Source organism: Gobius niger (assembly GCF_951799975.1).
Source record: "Gobius niger genome assembly, chromosome: 18".
NCBI lineage: Eukaryota > Metazoa > Chordata > Actinopteri > Gobiiformes > Gobiidae > Gobius > Gobius niger.
In genome coordinates, this window is record NC_136869.1 from 29,120,058 (window position 1) to 29,142,643 (window position 22,586).

At 47.3% G+C, this 22,586-nt stretch overlaps 1 protein-coding gene across 1 annotated transcript in view; it reads left to right on the forward strand.

Moving 5' to 3' along the window:
• The window catches only part of LOC306977605 (dual specificity calcium/calmodulin-dependent 3',5'-cyclic nucleotide phosphodiesterase 1A-like), a 61,737-nt gene that overhangs the window by 23,648 nt on the left and 15,503 nt on the right, over positions 1 to 22,586 (forward strand). Inside the window, exons 2-14 of the mRNA XM_079576000.1 lie at positions 887 to 937; positions 1,103 to 1,256; positions 4,608 to 4,730; positions 4,881 to 5,060; positions 5,483 to 5,549; positions 8,575 to 8,691; positions 10,689 to 10,829; positions 11,730 to 11,830; positions 15,765 to 15,893; positions 16,075 to 16,176; positions 18,400 to 18,520; positions 19,923 to 20,004; positions 20,192 to 20,312. Coding sequence (XP_079432126.1) covers positions 887 to 937; positions 1,103 to 1,256; positions 4,608 to 4,730; positions 4,881 to 5,060; positions 5,483 to 5,549; positions 8,575 to 8,691; positions 10,689 to 10,829; positions 11,730 to 11,830; positions 15,765 to 15,893; positions 16,075 to 16,176; positions 18,400 to 18,520; positions 19,923 to 20,004; positions 20,192 to 20,312 — 1,489 coding nt within the window. The remainder of the gene's footprint in view (positions 1 to 886; positions 938 to 1,102; positions 1,257 to 4,607; positions 4,731 to 4,880; positions 5,061 to 5,482; positions 5,550 to 8,574; positions 8,692 to 10,688; positions 10,830 to 11,729; positions 11,831 to 15,764; positions 15,894 to 16,074; positions 16,177 to 18,399; positions 18,521 to 19,922; positions 20,005 to 20,191; positions 20,313 to 22,586) is intronic.

Below are 22,586 nucleotides of genomic sequence, written 5' to 3' on the forward strand. Positions count from 1 at the left end.
TGTCACCCATGTCCGGGGCGCTGCTCTCATGTTTTCCCTGCTCGGACTCGGGGCATCAGTCACACTCTCATTTAAACTGTTTTCTTATTGTCTCTAGCGGAGAATCAGGACAGTAGTTTGGCGAATAGACGAGAGCAAAGCCAGGTCTGGAGTGGGACTCATTTTAGGCCCGGGAATTATGGCTCAGACCGGCCCTCAATCTGCGCGAAGCGCACCTGCTCTGGCAAAGGCGGCTGCAAAAAGTGCAGGTTAAAATTCTTCCAAAATTCTTCCTTGGTGTTTTCTTGGTCATTGTGTTGTGTTTAACTGTCATTGGACACTCTTCTTGTGGTAGATTAATATTAGCGGAAAGCGTGAACTTGCAAGCGACAGAGAATTTGGCTAGCCACAAAGTTTTGATGCACATAGGTGAGGCCTCTCCTGAAACTGTGTGGTGCATTCCTTTTTGAAAATTACTAATGAACAAATATTCATTTGAGAAGAGAAAGGAAGGATTTAACTGCACCCTTTTAGAGAAACTGGGACGTCATGGTATTGTGTTGACAGCATAGATAGAAGGCCCCAACAGGAAAATTAACTAATGACACAAAATCATAAGACTAAGCTTTGCCAAGGATTGTAGATGATGACATGATCTGGACACATGAAGGGACATATTTGTCCACAGTGGACATAAGTCATGTACTTTAACCTTGGGCACACACTTTCCCTCTCAGAGGCACACTTCTGAGTCTCTGAAAAACATGTAACATAGAATATTTGAATGATTGAAATGTGAAATACCAATGAAACGACCGTACACAGTATGTCCATATCAGTGCCTGCGTGGTAGACAAACACGTGTGGCGATGAAAGGCGGTTCACACTGTGATGTTGTGTTTTCCAGTGGCCAATGAGACCGGGAGAGAAAAACCCTGCCCTCTGGCCCGCTTCACACGTGAGTAACTATTGTGTATCACAGGTACATGTGTCACAGCTGTTTATAATATACTTCCTCAGCACATCGATTCCATCTCAACGTGCAGAAATGGAAGAGGCTATGAACAGAAATGGGATGCTCTTATGAGGGCCCCTGGCTGAGGTATGTTCTTGTGTTGTCCAGGCTCACGCTCACAGAATGCACTGTGCTCCAGGGTGGATTCTGGGGCCCCCAATCTCCTAGCACTGGTCCCAGATCAGCGCAGCGCGGCAGAGATCCTGGCTGATGAGCTGCCGTCTCCTGAAGCTCCTGACGCCATGGAGAAGAGCGCAGTCAGGTACTGAGGGACCTGTACATCCGTATGAATGTTGTGTGAGAGGGTATGCACTTACATCATTTTCGAAGCAGACCACTATGGCTGTCAAAGACCAAGATTTTCTTGGTCGACCAAAAACATGCTCTGACCAACGATTAGTCAACTCAAAGGGTGTGTGGCACGGCGCTGACAAAACAGCTTTTCTGACCCAAACTCCTAGAATTAAACGGTGCATTTATGTGTAAAAAGTCTCATTAATCTCACCTTTGCCTTTAATCTCAGCTCCCTGCCTCACTCACATCTGCTGCTGTAAGTGTGCTGTCCATACATCCATATGATCAAAATAAAGTGGTAGATCCATCATCGTCCATGTTTTCAAATGTCCTCTGGGTCAGATGTTTCCCTGTCTCTTTTTCACTGTAATGTAAACACGAGCCATGTGCTTTATTGTGAAGTGCTCCGCCCGGTGGTTCCGTGTCCTTGCGCTGTACGGTGTGAAGATCTCTATGGACTATGAACCAACAAGGACCGTGACGCCGCCCGGCATGGCGCAGCCGGGGCCCCACCTTGGAGCCAGGCCTGGGGTTGGGGCTCGAACTCGAGCGCCTGGTGGCCGGGCCTCTGCCCACGGGGTCGGCCGGGCACAGCCCGAAGAGACGGCGTGGGCCCGCCCTCCTGTGGACTCACCACCCGCAGAGGGATCCATAGGGGTCGGGTGCTAAGAGGACTGGGTGGCAGTCAGAGGCAGGTGCCTCGACGACCTGGTCCGCATGCGCAGCTTCTGGCGTTCGGGACATGGAACGTCACTTCACTGGGGGGGAAGGAGCCTGAGCTTGTGCGGGAGGTGGAGAGATACCGGCTAGATATAGTCGGACTCACCTCCACGCACAGCTTGGGTTCCGGATCCCAACTCCTGGAGAGAGGCTGGACTCTCCATTTTTCTGGAGTTGCCCGCGGGGAGAGGCGGCGGGCTGGGGTGGGTTTGCTCATATCCCCCCAGCTCAGCCGTCACGTGTTGGAGTTCACCCCGGTGGACGAGAGGGTCGCGTCCCTACGCCTCCGGGTCGGGGACAGGTCTCTCACCGTTGTCTCGGCCTACGGGCCCAACATCGGTGCAGACTACCCAGCCTTCTTGGAGTCCCTGGGAGGGGTACTAGATAGTGCTCCGACTGGGGACTCCATTGTTCTGCTGGGGGACTTCAACGCCCACGTGGGTAACGACAGTGAGACCTGGATGGGAGTGATTGGGAAGAACGGCCTCCCCGATCTGAACCCGAGTGGTGTTCTGTTATTGGACTTCTGTGCTAGTCGCTGTTTGTCCATAACGAACACCATGTTCGAGCACAAGGGTGTCCATAAGTGCACGTGGCACCAGGACACCCTCGGCAGGAGGTCGATGATCGACTTTGTAGTTGTGTCGTCTGACCTCCGGCCGCGTGTCTCGGACACTCGGGTGAAGAGAGGGGCTGAGCTGTCAACTGATCACCACCTGGTGGTGAGCTGGATCCGCTGGCAGGGGAGGAAGCCAGTCAGACCTGGCAGGCCCAAGCGTGTTGTGAGGGTCTGCTGGGAACGTCTGGCGGATCCCTCTGTCAGTGGGGTCTTTAACTCCCACCTCCGGAAGAGCTTCACCCAGATTCCCAGGGAGGCTGGGGACATGGAGTCCGAGTGGACTCTGTTCTCCTCCTCCATTGTCGATGCGGCTGCTCGTAGTTGTGGCCGTAAGGTCTCTGGTGCCTGTCGCGGCGGCAATCCCCGAACCCGGTGGCGGAGCCCGGAAGTACGGGATGCCGTCAAGCTGAAAAAGGAGTCCTACCTGGCCTTGTTGGCTTGTGGGACTCCGGAGGCAGCTGAGAGGTACCGGCAGGCCAAGCGTGCTGCAGCTCGTGCGGTCGCAGAGGCAAAAACTCGGGTCTGGGAGGAGTTCGGAGAAGCCATGGAGGAGGACTATCGGTCGGCCTCGAAGAGATTCTGGCAGACCATCCGGCGCCTCAGGAGGGGGAAGCAGTGCTTCACCAGCACTGTTTACAGTGCGGGTGGGGGGCTGCTGACCTCGACTGGGGATGTCGTCGGGCGGTGGAAGGAGTACTTCGAGGACCTCCTCAATCCCGCCGTCACGTCTTCCGATGGGGAAGCAGAGGCTGGGGACTCGGAGGTGGGCTCGCCCATCACCCAAGCTGAAGTCACCGAGGTGGTGAGAAAGCGCCTTGGTGGCTCCGGGGGTGGATGAGATTCGCCCTGAGTACCTTAAGTCTCTGGATGTTGTAGGACTGTCTTGGCTGACACGTCTCTGCAACATCGCGTGGCGGTCGGGGACAGCGCCCCTGGATTGGCAGACCGGGGTGGTGGTCCCTCTCTTTAAAAAGGAGAATCGGAGGGTGTGTTCCAATTACAGAGGGATCACCCTCTTCAGCCTCCCCGGTAAGGTCTACTCCAGGGTGCTGAAGAGGAGGATCCGGCCGATAGTCGAACCTTGGATCCAGGAGGAACAATGCGGTTTTCGTCCTGGTCGTGGCACACTGGACCAGCTCTACACCCTTCATCGGGTGCTCGAGGGTTCGTGGGAGTTTGCCCAACCAGTCCATATGTGTTTTGTGGATCTGGAGGAAGCGTTCGACCGGTTCCCTCGTAGTGCCCTGTGGGGGGTGCTCCGGGAGTATGGGGTCCGGGGCCCTCTGTTAAGGGCTGTCCGTTCCCTGTATGACGCAGCAGGAGCTTGGTCCGCATTGCCGGCAATAAGTCAGACCTGTTCCTGGTGCGTGTTGGTCTCCGCCAGGGCTGCCCTTTGTCACCGGTTCTGTTCATTACCTTTATGGACAGAATTTCTAGGCGCAGCCAGGGGCCGGAGGGTGTCCGGTTTGGGAGCCTCAGGATCTCATCTCTGCTGTTTGCGGATGATGTTGTTCTGATGGCTTCAACAAACCAGGACCTTCAGCTGCTCTGGGGCGGTTTGCAGCCGAGTGTGTAGCGGCCGGGATGGGGATCAGCACCTCCAAATCTGAAGCCATGGTTCTCCAACAGAAAAAGGTGGCTTCCTCGCCAAGACTCGCCCTGATCTCAGCTGCGTATGCGCACGCTCTCCCGTACTCATTTCTCTCTTCTAAGTTTTTGAATTTTTTTTTAGAAGAAGCATTTCACACAAACAATTCAAACGTCACTCTGTAAAACTTTGATATATATGGTTTTATAATGAAACATTAGCCCAAGGTAGACCTGCCACAGGCCTCTGGTGTGTAAATTGAGAGCATCTGCAGTGCAAGCAATAGTGCGTGCATTTAGTCGGCCAATGAAAAGTAGTGTCTTAGGAGACAGCATTGTACATTCATTCACTCTACATCTATGTCCGCCTGATGCACTGCCTCTGTTGTGTAGGCTGCGCTGTCTGGTGAAGCAGCTGGAAAGAGGAGAAGCTTCTGTGGTGGAGCTCAAGAAGAGCCTGATGTTTGCTGCTACTGTCCTCGAGTCACTGTACATGGAGGAGACCAGGCGAGTAAAGTACACAACGTGGTATTCTAGGGCAGTGTTTCCCAACCATGTTACTCAATGCCTTAGCAGGGACTCATTAGTTTGAAAGGAAAGCTTTTGTGTGCGCCTGTTTTCAACTCTCTGCTGCATGTGGTGTGTAACTGTGTGTGCACTCCCCAGGCGTCTGATGGATCTAGAAGATGAGTTCAGTGATATCCACTCAGACTCTGTCCCCTCGGAGGTAAGGGACTGGCTTGCTTCCACCTTCACCCGCCAGAGGGCGCTGCTGAGGCGTGCAGAGGACAAGCTGCGCTTCAGAGCCATTGTCCATGCTGTGCAGGCAGGCATCTTCGTGGAGAGGTGTGCACACAAGACGATCACATGACAGGGAACACGGAGATTCAGAATCATGAATCATTGATCATGATTGTTGTTGTTTTTACATGCCCCACATTATTATTATTATTCATCTTATATTTACAAGATGACACATGTATCATTACCACAAATGGGTAAAACAGGGGGGGGGGGGGGATTCCCAGGTTGTTTGGGTGGTCATTTTGGGGGGTCACGGCCTGAAAAGTTTGGTAAACTCTTAACTAAACAACAAAGCTTTTATTAACATTAGGCCAACAAAAGCACATAGATGAACAAGAGTTGGGACCAATGACATATGCACGGGATCAGGAAAAAAACACATATTGGCTTAGACTCATTTTCAGTGACTTACGAGCAGCTTTATTAAGTCTGGTTGATGTTCTAAAGCCGCGTCTGTTTGTCAGAATGTACAGACGCACATCGAACCAGGCCGGACTGTGCTACCCCTCCACCGTCATCTCAGTGCTCAAGGTAAACTCCCACCCCACACACGAGTACACAGGATACATGTCTTACACAAGTCTAACATTGCTAAGGGCCTGATTTACTGAGCCACAGGCAGCATTTTCTCATTTATAGCATGCTGCTCCTAATTTGACTGCCACTGCCCTCTCGCTTGGTACTGCTGTGTTTTTGAACTTGCTTTCGATCACTCCTTCCAAAGGGTCATTTAGGAGACCTCCATATCCCCTCCAATTTTACTCGGCCCACTTCAACCGGTCCCGGCCCCCCATTAGACTTGCCCGAACAGGGAAAATCCCCAATGGGACCTCACTTACACTGTATAAGCCCCACTGAACAACCCCCACCCCGTTAGGGAGAAGGTCTTTCCACAGGACCCCAATCCCTCATCATGGGTGCCATTGGAACAGAGAGAGTCCGTCCATGGGGCCTCATTCCTACTGGGCCCAACCAGACACCCCACACTTACTAACCTACTTCCTTGTAACTTTGTTGTTCTGTGCACTTTATGTGTAACTTTGTTGTTCTGTGTACTTTATGTGTAACTTTGTTGTTCTGTGTACTTTATGTGTAACTTGGTTGTTTTGTGTACTTTATGTGTAACGTTGTTGTTCTGTGTACTTTATGTGTAACTTTGTTGTTCTGTGTACTTTATGTGTAACTTTGTTGTTCTGTGTACTTTATGTGTGGTCTTTTGTGGGGTGCAATTTAGCTTTTGTGCTAACTCTGGCACGTTTACCCATCCATCCATTTTCATCCACTTCCACTTCTTCCACTCCACGGGGCCGGGTCGCGGGGGCAGCAGTCTCAGCAGAGATGCCCAAACTTCCCGGTCCACACACACCTCCTCCTGCTGTTCTGGGGGGACCCCGAGGCGACACCAGGCCAGCTCGGAGACATAGTCCCACAAGCGTGCCCTGGGCCGTCCATGAGGCCTCTTCCTACTAGGACATGCCTGGAACACCTCCCGCGGGCGGCGACCAGGAGGCATCCGGAACAGATGCCCGAGCCACCTCAGCTGGCTCCTTTCAACGTGAAGGAGCAGCGAATCTACTCCGAGCTCCTCCCGGGTAACTGAGCTCCTCACCCGATCACTGCTGACGCCGCACCGATCCGTCTGTCCATCTCACGCTCCATCCGTCCCTCACTCGTGAACAAGACCCCGAGATACTTGAACTCCTCCACTTGAGGTTAGGACTCCCCACCGACCTGTAGAGGGGAAGGAGAACCATGGCCTCAGATTTGGAGGTGCTGATCCTCATCCCGGCCGCTACACACTCGGCTGCAAACCGCCCCAGAGCAGCTGAAGGTCCTGGTTCGTTGAAGCCAACAGAACAACATCATCCGCAAACAGCAGAGATGAGATCCTGAGGCTCCCAAACCGGACACCTTCCGGCCCCTGGCTGCGCCTAGAAATTCTGTCCATAAAGGTAATGAACAGAACCGGTGACAAAGGGCAGCCCTGGCGGAGACCAACACGCACCGGGAACAGGTCTGACTTATTGCCGGCAATGCCAACCAAGCTCCTGCTGCGTCATACAGGGAACGGACAGCTCCTTGCCACCAAGGAGCTTTCTCACCACCTCGGTGACTTCAGCCCCGGTGATGGGCAAGCCCACCTCCGAGTCCCCAGCCTCTGCTTCCCCATCGGAAGAAGTGACGTGGGATTGAGGAGGTCCTCGAAGTACTCCTTCCACCGCCCGACGACATCCCCAGTCGAGGTCAGCAGCCCCCCACCCGCACTGCAAACCGTGTTGGTGAAGCACTGCTTCCCCCTCCTGAGGCGCTGGATGGTTTGCCTGAATCTCCTCGAGGCCGACCGAGAGTCCTCCTCCATGGCTTCTCCGAACTCCTCCCAGACCTGAGTTTTTGCCTCTGTGACCGCACGAGCTGCAGCACGCTTGGCCTGCCGGTAACTCTCAGCTGCCACCGGAGTCCCACAAGCCAACAAGGCCAGGTAGGACTCCTTCTTCGGCATCCCTTACTCCCGGGCGCCACCACCGGGTTCGGGGATTGCCGCCGCGAAAGGCACCAGAGACCTTACGGCCACAACTACGAGCAGCCGCATCGACAATAGAGGAGGAGAACAGGGTCCACTCGGACTCCATGTCCCCAACCTCCCTCGGAATCTGGGTGAAGCTCTTCCGGAGGTGGGAGTTGAAGACCCCACTGACAGAGGGATCCGCCAGATGTTCCCAGCAAACCCTTGCGTTTGTGCCTGCCAGGTCTGACCCAAGCTGTGCATGGAGGTGAGCCTGATTATATCTAGCCGGTATCTCTCAACCTCCCGCACAAGCTCAGGCTCCTTCCCCCCCAGCGAAGTGATGTTCCAAGTCCCGAACGCCAGGAGCTGCGCATGTGGACCAGGTCGTCGAGGCACCTGCCTCTGACTGCCACCCAGTCCTCTCCGCACCCGACCCCTACGGATCCCTCTGTGGGTGGTGGGTCCACAGGAGGGCGGGCCCACGTCGTCCCTTCGGGCTGTGCCCGGCCGGGCCCCATGGGCAGAGGCCCGGCCACCAGATGCTCGCGTTCGGGCCCCAACCCCAGTTCTGGCTCCAGGGTGGGGCCCCGGCTGCGCCATGCCGGGCGACGTCTCGGTCCTTGCGTGCTTCATGTCCATTTGAGTCTTTTGAACTGCTCTTCGTCTGACCCGTCACCTCGGACCTGTTTGCCATGGGAGACCCTACCAGGGGCATAAAGCTCCAGACAACAGAGCTCTCGGATCATTCGGGCACTCAAACAACCCCACCACGTTAAGGTAGCAGTTCACGGGGTTGTACGGGGTTGGCACGTTTGCATTACAGCTTATTTCTGACATAAGGATTAATGTGCACTGTCCTAATGAAAGGAAAAAAAAAACTGCTCATGTTCTTAGTGGTGGTGGTTGTTTTGTGAATTTAGCGTTTTTAAGAGACAAAACTCAACTGCACCTGCTTTTTGCAAAACTTAAGCGTGTGCTGTCCATTTGAAATGAATCAGGCCCTAGCTGTGCAGACATGTGCACCGTGTGACAGAACCCTTGTGTGTGCAGCACATGGACACCTGGTCCTTTGACGTGTTTGCTCTGAACGACGCCAGCGGAGACCATGCCCTCAAGTTCCTCTTCTATGAGCTGCTGTCCCGCTATGACCTCATCAATCGCTTCAAGGTAGGCATCCTTTGAGATACGCATCCATTAAGCTACACCTCCTTTGAAGTGCGTATTCTTCAAAGTACACATCCTTCAGATACACATCCTTTAAAGTACACTCCTTTCAAGATACACATCCTCCAAGATACATGTCCTCCCAGTTATACATCCTCCAAACTTTGAAGGATGTATATCTTGAAGGATGTACACTGCGTTCCAAATTATTATGCAAATTGGATTTTTGTGTCAAAAAGGTAAAAAAAAAAACAATAATAATGAAACTCATGGATGGTATCGTGTCTTGGGGCTCTATGAATCACTGACATTAATCTCAGAAACCTGGGATGATTCGTTTTCAGGTTAAGCCCAGTTAAGGGAAAAACTACTGAAAAAGGGTGTTCCACTTTATTAAGCAGATCATCATTTTCAAGCAATATGGTAAAGAAAAAGGATCTCTCTGCTGATGAAAAGCGTGAAATAGTTGAATTGGTCTAGGTATGAAAACCTTCGATATTTCATGAAAGATTAAGCTTAATCATCGTAATGATAAGAGATTTGTGGATGATTCAGATCACACTCCGGTTTATGCAGATAAAGGCACAATAAGGACGGTTTCTGCCAGACAAACACATCAGATTAAGTGAACAGATGCTACAAAGCAGCATACAGGTATTTGAAGCTGCTGGTGCCTCTGGAGTCTCCCGAACATCAAGGTGTAGGACCCTCCAGAAGCTGCAGTTGTGCATAAACCTTCTATCCGGCCTCCCCTAAACGGTTAATTGAAGCTGAAGCAGAAACGGCTGCAGTGGCTCAAAAATACATGAGGACTCATTTTCAAACAGTCGTGTTCACTGATGAGGCCGTGTGACCCTGGATGGTCAAATCAATGGAGTAGTGGATAGTTGGTGAATGGCCACAATGTCCCAACAAGTCTGTGACGTCAGTAAGGAGGGGGCGGAGTCATGTTTTCGGCCAGAATCATGGTGAGAGAGCTGGTCGGGCCCTTTGGCCCTTTTAGGATCCCTGAAGGTGTGAAAATGACCTTTGAAAAATATGTGGAGTTTCTGACTTACCACTGTCTTCTATGCTACAAAAAGAAGAGCCGTGTTTTCCCGAACAAAATCATCTTCATCATGACAACGCACCATGTCCTGCTGTAAAGAAAACCTCTGCATCACTGGCTGCTATGGGCATAAAAGGAGAGAGACTCATGATGTGGACCCCCTCCTTTCCTGACCTCAACCCTGTTGAGAACCTTTGGAGCCTCAACAAGAAAAACATCTATGAGGGTGGGAGGCAGTTTTCATCCAAACAGCAGCTCTGGGAGGTTATTCTGACATCCTGCAAAGAAATCGAAGCAGAAACTGTCCAAAAACTCACAAGTTTAATGGATTTAAGAATTTTGAAGCTGCTATCACGCAAGGGCTCCTATGGTAAAATATAACTTGACCTGTTAATATTTTTTTGATTGAAATAGCTTTTGATTTCAGTAAATATGACCTCCTAATGCTACAAATACAACAAATGACCATTTTCAGTTAATTACAAGCTTTATAATGTATTGAAACGATGAGTTGCATAATAATTTGGAACAGTGGATTTTGAGGTTTTTACTATATTTATTTTTGAAAAAAGTACTGTTATCACTAGGAAAAAAAATTTCCACCACATTTAAATGATCCTCGACCAGTTAAAGACTTGAAAATTATGCTGACTCTACATCCTTCAAGTTCCAAATCCTTCTAGGTACATCACTTTCAAGGTATATAATAAACTAGGTTACTCCTACAACTCTTGACCAAAATGTAGAGATCTGCACATAGGTCACTGCTCCAGACAGGTTGTCCTGTGATATTGGTTGTACAGTAGAATGGCCCAAAAGTCTTCCTTTTATTCCATTTTTTTTTTCATTTTATCAATACAACAGACATTGTGTTATATTGAATAAAAAGAACATTGTCAGATAATATTGCATTTCATTTTTCATTTTACGTTTGCTTTTTGTTTTCAATCAGATCCCTATTTCGTCTCTTCTTTCCTTCTTGGAGCTACTGGAGGTAGGCTACAGCAAACACAAGAACCCCTATCACAACCTGATGCACGCAGCTGATGTCACACAGACCATCCACTACCTCCTGCTCAAGACCGGCATGGTGGTATGTAGCATACTCCATCATCCCCAAGCATGCTCGTTCAAATATTATTTCCTGAACACACTGTGCATTGGCATGGTGAAACCATTCTTTTATGAATCAGTTAATCATTAGTCCATGAGCCAGCCCCAGCCCGCGCCCTCTACTCATCTACTCATCTGCAAATCATAGGTAAAATAGTCTACTCATCCATTAATCAGACACAGAAATGTGTTTCTTAAATTATAATTGTTAAATGGCGAGAAAACATTTGAGACAGAATTAAACTTTTAAAAATGGCACATGGTGGTAAGAGCTGTTGCTTTTAATTTCCTCTGTCTACAGTCATGTCCTTGACTACTTTTGTAGCAACAAATAAGGTGATAAGGAAATAAAACATATAGGCGTCAATGCCTCAAATGACAGTTGTGTTTTGCATTTGCCCCATAATTTTTGATGGTAATGTGCTCCCACACTGCTTTTTCTGGACCGCTTCATTATGCCAAACTGCCAATGCTGAGATGAGCTACTTCTTGTGGAGTGTGGAGGAATACAAATATACTGCAGTGCTCTGGCGGTCTCTGATGGCGCAAAAAAATATTACAAGTATGTGCAAAGCAACGTTGCAATAACCAGGAAAAAATGCCTTCCAACGGTTTCGTAAATTGTAACAATTAATCGGTCAACCATGATCGATGGTTAACCATGAAAACCACCCCAGCACCTTTCTCTGCCACTGCCCGGGGATATTGTGAGGCTCTTCCTCCATTTTTGCAGTTAGATGAATCCTTTAGGGCACTCCAATACACACTAATGTATGACCCGCCAGTGACGCCCCCACCCGGCTCGCTGTTTCTGGTCGTCAGCAAAAATACTTCTGGATCGCATTACTGAGGTTTGTCTTGTCTTTTCTTCCTTGTGTAGCACTGGCTGACAGAGTTGGAGATTTTTGCAATTATCTTTGCAGCAGCAATCCATGACTATGAACATACAGGGACTACCAACAACTTCCACGTTCAGACCAGGTATTTTTAGCATAAAGTAGGTATTTCTGAATTAGCACTGGAAGCCATTTCAATCAACAGGAATGAAGCAAGTATGCATTTTATTGACCAATGTTTCTCTTGGTTGTGGAGAAGGGTGCAGCTGATTGTTCTGAGGCTGTGGTGGAGATGGTACAGAGGGTAAAAGAGGGTTGACACAAACAGTACAGAGAGGAGAGAGAATTGGGCATGGGCAGCACTGTAGTGTGGTTAGTTAGTGCTCTGGCTTCACAGCTTGAAGGTCACAAGTTCAATATCCGGGATTTTCATTCAGCAACAACCTGTGAATACAGCTACAATCCTAGGCCTATTGCTTCTTATTGAAATAACATTTACTACACAGTTTAGGTTTACAACAAAACTTTACAGTCTTGGACTGAACAATATTCTGAAGGTTTTCTCTGGGGTATTTTTCATTATTTCATAGCTCACCAGAAATCACCTAAATCTTTGTAGCTAATATATCAACAAAATTAAACCATCCATCCATCCATCCATTTTCTAACACTTTATCCGGGGCCGGGCAGCAGCCTCAGCAGAGATGCCCAGACTTCCCGATCCACACACACCTCCTCCAGCTGTTCTGGGGGGACCCCGAGGCGACACCAGGCCAGCTCGGAGATAGTCCCACCAGCGTGCCCTGGGCTTTCCACGAGGCCTCACTTGTATTCGCGATCTTGTCCTTTCGGTCATTACCCAAATCTCATAACCATAGGTGAGAGTGGGAACGTTGATCGATCGGTAAATCGAGAGCTTTGCCCCGACTCAGCTCCCTCTTCACCACAACAGTCCGATTCAGCGACCGCATCACTGCTGACGCCGCACCGATCCGTCTGTCCATCTCACGCTCCATCCGTCCCTCACTCGTGAACAAGACCCCGAGATACTTGAACTCCTCCACTTGAGGTAAGGACTCCCCACCGACCTGTAGAGGGGAAACCACCTTTTTCCGGTGGAGAACCATGGCCTCAGATTTGGAGGTGCTGATCCTCATCTCGGCCGCTACACACTCGGCTGCAAACCGCCCCAGAGCAGCTGAAGGTCCTGGTTTGTTGAAAAACAACAGAACAACATCATCTGCAAACTGCAGAGATGAGATCCTGAGGCTCCCAGAGGTCCCGGAGGTCAGACGACACAACTACAAAGTCGATCATCGACCTCCTGCCGAGGGTGTCCTGGTGCCACGTGCACTTATGGACACCCTTGTGCTCGAACATGGTGTTCGTTATGGACAAACTGACTAGCACAGAAGTCCAATAACAGAACACCACTCGGGTTCAGATCGAGGAGGCCGTTCTTCCCAATCACTCCCTCCCAGGTCTCACTGTCGTTACCCACGTGGGCGTTGAAGTCCCCCAGCAGAACAATTGAGTCCCCAGCCGGAGCACTATCTAGTACCCCTCCCAGGGACTCCAAGAAGGCCGGGTACTCTGCACCGATGTTGGGCCCGTAGGCCGAGACAACGGTGAGACCTGTCCCCAACCCGGAGGCGTAGGGACGCGACCCTCTCGTCCACCGGGGTGAACTCCAACACGTGACGTCTGAGCTGGGGGGATATGAGCAAACCCACCCCAGCCCACCGCCTCTCCCCGCGGGCAACTCCAGAAACATGGAGAGTCCAGCCTCTCTCCAGGAGTTGGGATCCGGAACCCAAGCTGTGCGTGGAGGTGAGCCCGACTATATCTAGCCGGTATCTCTCAACCTCCCGCACAAGCTCAGGCTCCTTCCCCCCCAGCGAAGTTTTTATTATTTATTTATTGGTTTATTTGGTCGGAACAGTGTATGTTAATGAACATACATGGGTCTCATGCATGTAAACAAGCCACACCAGATTGTAGCCTTGGGCTAATTTCCATCCGTCATCCCGTATGTGCACTCTCAAACGCACTCTCATTCATCCTGACCAATTGTACATGTTTTTAGTGGTAGGGGAAACCGAAGTACCTGGAGGAAACCTATGCAGACATGTGATGTTCCATGTCCCGAACGCCAGGAGCTGCGCACACGGACCAGGTCGTCAAGGCACCTGCCTCTGACTGACACCCAGTCCTCTCCGCACCGGACCCCATGGATCCCTCTGTGGGTGGTGGGTCCACAGGAGGGCGGGCCCACATCATCCCTTCGGGCTGTGCCCGGCGGGCCCCGTGGGCAGAGGCCCGGCCACCAGACGCTCGCGTTTGGGCCCCAACCCCAGGTCTGGCACCAGGGTGGGGGCCCGGCTGTGCCATGCCTGGCGACGTCACGGTCCTTGTATGTCGTATGTCCATATGAGTGTTTTGAACTGCTCTTCGTTTGACCCGTCACCTCGGACCTGTTTGCCATGGGAGACCCTACCAGGGGCATAAAGCCCCGGACAACATAGCTCCTCGGATCATTCGGGCACTCAAACAACCCCACCACGTTAAGGTAGCAGTTCACAGGGTCGCAAAATAAAACCATAAAATTATATCTTGCTTTATTCATTATTTGGGTTTTTGTCTCTGAAAATATGAGCTATTCTAGCCATTTTTAAAGGAAATTAATAAAGGGATAGATATACTGCAATACAAAAGTTTCAAATTAATATAACTTATTTTACATGTTTTTCCCTATTCATCTGTAGTGCAACACCTTAAAGTCTCAATTCAATAAATACATTTAAATTACATTTTCCACAGTTTGAGAAACACTGATTTAGACCAGTGGTTCTCAACCTGGGGGTCGGGACCCCCAAGGGGGTCGCAAGACAAATTTGGGGGATCGCCAGATCATTTAGATAAAATAGCCATAATTTCATTAGCATACAATCTGATATTTTATTGTAGCATGTGTTTGCTATTTTCCCAGAGTGCCACTATTTGTTCATAGTTTGATTAATTTCATTTTAGCCATTTGTTTTTTTTTCTTTGTTTTTTAAGAATTATGTAGGCTACTATTTCTATTTCTCATGGTGTGACCCGAGCGGGGGTCACGAACCCTTTAACTGTTAAAATGGGGGTCGTGGCGCCAAAAAGTTGAGAACCACTGATTTAGACAGTTCTGTTTTCAAGTTCAGAAAACAGCCCTTTGCTTTAAATGTTATATTTTTTGTTAAGAAATTGCTACATTGAATAGATCTTTAATATTAAACATGGATATTTATTTAATATGTTTTGTTTTGAAATTGTTAAATAATACTATCTAAATATAGCTCAAAAGAAAAAATATATATTTTTAATCTTGAAATACTCAACAGGAAAGGAAACAGCTTTTTTATCATATAAAATTCACCAGGATACAGGAAATTACGTCTGAATTTAGATTAATGCCCGTTAATGCCCTGCCCACTAATCCTTTCAGCTGCCTGTCAGTGTGTCAAAAATCTAGGTGTGATGTTTGATAGCGAGCTGAAATTTAGCAAACAAGTCAGTGGTGTGGTAAAATCTAGCTTCTTTCAGCTGCATCTTTTAAACCTTTTTATCGCGTTGTCACCTCAAAATAGCCATACATGCTTTAATCAGTCTCCGCATTGACTACTGTAACGCACTCTATTTTGTGTCAAGCAGTCCCCACTACACAAGTCTTCAGTGGGTGCAAAACGCAGCTGCTGCCTTTTGACAAACACATCCAGACACATCATCACCCTGATCCTCTCCTCCCTCCACTGGCTTCTGGGAATTTGTTTTTAAAGCTCTTCATGGACATGCTCCCCCATATCTGTCCAGGCGCCTCCTCACAGATGGTTGTGTATGTGCCCAGGGCGGGTCCAGGCCATAGGGAGATCGTGCTTTTGCTGTGGGGCGGGGGCCAAACATGGTTGATCTGACCTGCTTCTGTTCAGTCCAGACTAAAGATTCACTTATTTAGTCAGGCTTTCCAGAACACTTAATGCTGTTGAATTTTGAACAGCATTTTTTTGTTTTTATACTTTATGTCATTTAATGTGTTTCTTTTGTAGGTCCAGCACTGCTTTGCTGTACAATGACCGTGCTGTTCAGGAGAACCACCACATCAGCGCAGCATACCGCCTCCTTCAGGTCGAGGAGGGGAATAACATCCTCTGCAACCTTTCCAAAGACGACTGGAGGTCTGCACATATCTGACTAAGACCCATTCAGCTATTTCTGTCTTTTTTGCTTGCATTAACATTTGTTTTCTGTTTGAGTTGCCGATTGTGTGATGAAGGGACAAGAGGTTTGGCGCAGTATGTCCGTTGTTCTGTGATGGTTGTGTGTATTTCTAAGCATCTCGTTTTTGTGGGCCGACAGAGAACTCCGGTCTCTGGTAGTGGAGATGGTGCTGGCCACTGACATGTCATGTCACTTCCAGCAGATCAAGACCATGAAGAGTCTCCTGCAACAGCCCGATGTGTGAGTACCACCTCAGACGGGGAATCATAGGGTAATGCTTTCTTCAGTACATTGGGATAGCTTTTTTGGAGTCTCTGGGAGGGGTACTAAACGGTGCTCCAGCCAGAGCGACTCCATTGTTCTACTGGAGGGCTTCCAACGCCCATGTGGACAAAAACAGTGTGGCCTAGACAGGGTAATCAGGAGGAACGTCCTCTGTGATTTGAATCAGAGTGGTGCTTTGTTATTGGACTTCTGTGCTAGTTACAATTTGTGTTCAAACACAATAGTGACACCAGGACATTAAGGTGTCCTGGTGTCACTGGTGTCCAGGTCGGAGATCGACGATCGACCACCTGGTGGTGAGTTGGATCCACTGGCAGGGGAGGAAGCTGGTCAGACCCAAATGTATCGTGAGGGTCTTTTGGGAATGGCTGGGGCCTCTGCTATCAGCGTACTGCAGCTTGTGCAGTCACGATTCTGTTTATTACCTTTATGGACAGACTGTGTATATGCAGCCAAGGGCCGGAAGGTGTCCAGTTTGGAAACCTCAGGATCTCATCTTTGCTGTTTGCAGGTGATGATGTTCTGTTGACTTCCGTGCACACTGGGCGGTTTGCTGCCAAGTGTGAAGTGACTGAGATGAAAATCAAGCGCTTCCTTCATGATTCTCCACCATGGCTTCCACTCTCCAGATCGGTGGAGAGTCGTTGCCTCAAGTGAAGGAGTTCAAGTGTCTTGGGGTCTTGTTCACATGTGGGGGATGGATGGAGCGTGAGACATTTGCAGTTACTGTATCAGACTGTTGTGATGAAGAGGGTGTTTCAAATCCATCGTGGTGGTTTATAGGGCTAAAAACATAAGAAATGAGTAGATGTCCCAATATTTATGGACCTGACTAATCATAGTCAGTACATGCGCTCATTACCACTCGTCTAGACTACTGTAATGCTTTATACTGTGGTTTGGACAAAGCGTCCATTACGAGGCTACAAATGGTCCAAAACGCAGCGGCCCGCTTGCTGACCGGCACCAGGCGACGTGAGCACATCACACCTGTGCTCGCCCGTCTGCACTGGCTTCCTGTCTGTCACAGAATCAATTTTAAGATTCTTTTAATTGTTTTTAAATGTTTAAATGGCTTGGCACCTTTGTATCTGTCTGAGCTACTCTCTGTCCATGCCCCGTCCAGAGCACTTCGCTCAGCTGACCTGCTCCTTCTGGATGTGCCCAAAACGCACATGAAAACCAGAGGAGACAGAGCTTTTTCTGCTGCTGCCCCCCGACTGTGGAACGGTCTGCCCCTCAGCATCCGTTTGGCCCCGACTCTAAGCAGTTTTAAGTCCTCCCTTAAAACCCACCTCTTTACACAGGCCTTTTAATATGTTCAACTTTCTCCATTGTATTTTTGTTTAATTGATTTTGACGTAGTTATTATGCCTTGTTTGTATTTGTATTCATAGTTTTTATCATCTGTTTGTGTTGTGAAGCACTTTGGGCAGCCGTGGTTGTTGTAAATGTGCTATAGAAATAAACTTGACCTTGACCTTGACCTAATCATGAGATTTGGGTAATGATCGAAAAGACAAGGTCGGGGATACAAGTGGTCGAAATGAGTTCCCTTTGCAGGGTGGCTGAGCGCTTTCAGTAAGTAAGTAAGTGCTTTATTGTTATTGTACAAGCGTACAACGCAATAGTGTTCATGTGTTAGTCCAGAGCTGCTGTGGCTGAGCCGCGCTGTGTCACCCTGACCCGCATGAGGAGGTCGGGGAAACTGTAGCACTCAGGAGAAACCTGGCTGGCCCTTAGATCCTCTGACATGATCATAGAGACAGGCTGAGGACCTCAGTCACACTGGAGGAGCTCGGAGTAGAGCCGCTGCTCCTTCACATCGAGAGGAGCCAGCTGAGGAGACTCGGGCATCATTTCGGATGCCACCTGGTCTGTCCCTGGAAATGTGTTCTGGGTATGTCCCATTGGAAGGAGGCCCCTCGGAAGACCTGGTGATACCCAAGATAAAACAGAAAATGGATGGATGGATGTTTTGACTTAATTTGCTGTAAAAAAAAAAGTCTAGTCTTAGAAATTAGAGGTTAAAGAAACATACTGTGTTTTATATATATACATATATCACAATAAAATCATTGCTATATTCTGTACAGTTGCTGTATCTGAAAATAAAAAGATCATATCGAGCAGCCCTAATTCAGTCTCTCTTTGGCCGTTCCTGTCATTTTATTTCAGTATCGACAAACCAAAGGCCCTGTCATTGCTGCTGCACACAGCCGACATCAGTCATCCTGCAAAACGCTGGGACCTACACCACCGCTGGACCTCCTCGCTTCTGGAGGAGTTCTTCAGACAGGTACGGCACAGTAGAGCAGTGGTTAGTGCTCGCGCTTCTCAGCTATAAGGTCCGGGTTCAATTCCCACCTGGACCAGCCTTTCTGTGTGGAATCTGCATGTTCTCCCTGTGTCTGTGTAGGTTTCCTCTAGAACTAGAAACAGGTACAATAGCTTCCCCTGTAAAAGACATTCTTAATATCAGTGGGACTTTCCTGGTTAAATAAACCATTTTTTTTTTAAAAAGGTACTCACTGCTGTCCAAAGGAGTGCTTCTGCAGGCCTCTGTCAGTTGAAGCTCAATAACTCAACTCTTAAGGTTCTGAGATTTCAAATGAGCTATGGCATGTTCATATACTAAGGGCTTTATTATTATTTTCAATATTCAGGCAATCACCGCAAGTGAAAACAAAACTCAAAATAACACTAATGCGGTTCACACGGCAGGGGCAGTTGATTCCTGTGTATTGTCAATATAAATGCACACGTATGTAATGAGTGCGTGTGGCGGCAGGAGCGGAAGACCGGTGTGAATAAACGGCAACACGCATCAGCTGTTCAGAACACGGCGGGAGGAGGCACGAGGAGACCAAACATACATTGAGGAATAATTGATAGTATAATGTAGTTGATTAATTGATTATCTGAATTTGGAGCAACATAACCACCTCTTCACTTGTGTCATAAAGACACAAGTCAAACGGAGACACCGTCTGAAAAGAGGAAGTATTCATGACGATCAGCAGCTGTGGTTTGAAATGCCTTTCCCGCACAGGCATTTGGATGAGGGGAATCATACGCTTCTATTAACTGAATACAATCACGTCAAAATGACATGCTCTGACATAAACATTCTTGGGCATATTACACAAGGCGCTGGATTACAAACATGTTTAAAAGGGGATTTTACGATCGCTGGACAGACAGGTACTAGACACACTCAAACCCACACGTATTGAAATAATATCCAGGAGAGGGAGAGAGGAATGAGGCGAGATTTGCCTCAAGTGTCAGAGAAATGTAGACTGGTAAAACTTTTCCACTGTCACCAAAGCACAAACAAAGAATCTGAAAAAACATTTTCATTCATCTTAATGCTTTGTCCATATTGCCATTATGGCACTGTGAATGATTTCATTAAATTTGAGTTTGTGTGCTTCATATGCCGCTTTGTGTTGTGCTGCCATTATACCAGTAAAAGTGCATGCTCAAACTCACAACATACTCACACCTTCAATTTTGGTCAAACGTGTGATTATGGCTTTGTCCAAATTACAACATAAGCCAAGTGTCATCCTCCATAACACCATATCACCCTTGCACCATCTGCGGGCCCTGCCCTGTGTGAAAAATGAAGTTGATCTTGTCCCTTACATAATGAATGCATATACTGTTATGAAGTACTATTGACCTGCTTGTTTCAGGGGGACAAAGAGGCAGAGCTGGGGCTGCCCTTCTCTCCTCTGTGTGACCGCAAATCCACCATGGTGGCTCAGTCGCAGATCGGTAATCTACTGCAAATCAAAATATGTTGACTTTCTATGTATTTTTATGTTCATTTTATGTAAAAACATGTGTTTGTTCATTTAGTTTTAACAGTATGCTGACATCATTAGCGTTCAGAAAGAGTTTATATGAAAAGTCCTTTGGATTCAGAGTGTGTGGATGGGGCTGAGCTCTACTGTCTCTTCAGGCTTTATAGACTTCATTGTGGAGCCCACCTTCACTGTGCTCTCTGACATGATTGAGAAGATCGTCAGTCCTCTGATGGAGGAGGCCACTCGCTCTGGGGCCGGCGGGCTCCGCCACTCCAGGTACACCAACACTTCAGTACACTACACTACAGAACACTACAACATTAATCAATTCATGGGTTTATTCATTCATTCATAAGTTGGTTCAAGTTGGTTTAAAGTTAAAAAAAGCGACCAATTTAAAGTAAGAATAAGAGGCTAAACTACAGATTAATATGAAGGAGTGAATTCTTGAACCATACACATTGACCCTTAGTCTGAAATGATAAACACAGACATTAACAAAGCAAACTGTGGTTTATGGAGGTTTTATGAATATATATTAACAGACTGCATTAAATAATGAAATGCAAAACCCAACATTAGATTACAGAATGGGGTTTAAAGGATGAATAATCAGATAATATTATTCTTGAGTTTATCTGAAAGTCAATATTAAGTTAAGGTTCAGTTACTGAAAGTAACTGAACCTTAAAGTACTGAAAGTAACTGAACAGTAACTGAACAGTTGCAATCACGTCAAAATGACAAGCTCAGACATAAAGATTCTTGGTTTTCCTCTGGGACAAAGAGAGCTCAGAAGTCAGCAGCATGTGCTGGTGGTAAAAGCCATCCATGCCGCTCCTTTGTTCCAAACTCAATTTCACTCTCGACTTAATCTGAGGATCTGCTTCCGATACCGGTTTCTTTTAGCAGGTGCGTTATCTCCACGGGACTCAACCAATCCATTCAGTATGTAGCTCGATATGACAAGTCACAGTGGGCACAGTATTCCACTACAGCACACAGTACAGTACAGTATACTACACTACAGCACACAATACAGTACAGTATACTACACTACAGCACACAGTACAGTATACTATACAATACTACACTACAGCACACAGTACAGTATACTATACAATACTACACTACAGCACACAGTACAGTGCACTATACAATACTACACTACTGCACATAGTACAGTATACTATACTATACTACACTACAGCACACAGTACAGTGCACTATACAATACTACACTACAGCACACAGTACAGTATACTATACAATACTACACTACAGCACACAGTACAGTATACTATACAATACTACACTACAGCACACAGTACAGTATACTATACAATACTACACTACAGCACACAGTACAGTGCACTATACAATACTACACTACTGCACATAGTACAGTATACTATACTACACTACACTACAGCACACAGTACAGTATACTATACTATACTACACTACAGCACACAGTACAGTGCACTATACAATACTACACTACAGCACACAGTACAGTATACTATACAATACTGCACTACAACACACAGTACAGTATACTATACAATACTACACTACAGCACACAGTACAGTATACTATACAATACTGCACTACAGCACACAGTACAGTATACTATACAATACTACACTACAGCACACAGTACAGTATACTATACAATACTACACTACAGCACACAGTACAGTATACTATACAATACTACACTACAGAACACAATACAGTATACTATACAATACTACACTACAGCACACAGTACAGTATACTATACAATACTACACTACAGCACACAGTACAGTATACTATACAATACTACACTACAACACACAGTACAGTATACTATACAATACTACACTACAGCACACAATACAGTATACTATACAATACTACACTACAGCACACAGTACAGTATACTATACAATACTACACTACAGCACACAGTACAGTATACTATACAATACTACACTACAACACACAGTACAGTATACTATACAATACTACACTACAGCACACAGTACAGTATACTATACAATACTGCACTACAGCACACAGTACAGTATACTATACAATACTACACTACAACACACAGTACAGTATACTATACTATACTATACTATACTATACTATACTACACTACAGCACACAGAACAGTATACTATACAATACTACACTACAGCACACAGTACAGTATACTATACTATACTATACTATACTATACTATACTATACTATACTATACTATACTACACTACAGCACACAGTACAGTATACTATACTACACTACACTACAGCACACAGTACAGTATACTATACAATACTACACTACAGCACACAGTACAGTATACTATACAATACTACACTACAGCACACAGTACAGTATACTATACAATACTACACTACAGCACACAGTACAGTATACTATACTATACTATACTATACTATACTATACTATACTATACTATACTACACTACAGCACACAGTACAGTATACTATACTACACTACACTACAGCACACAGTACAGTATACTATACAA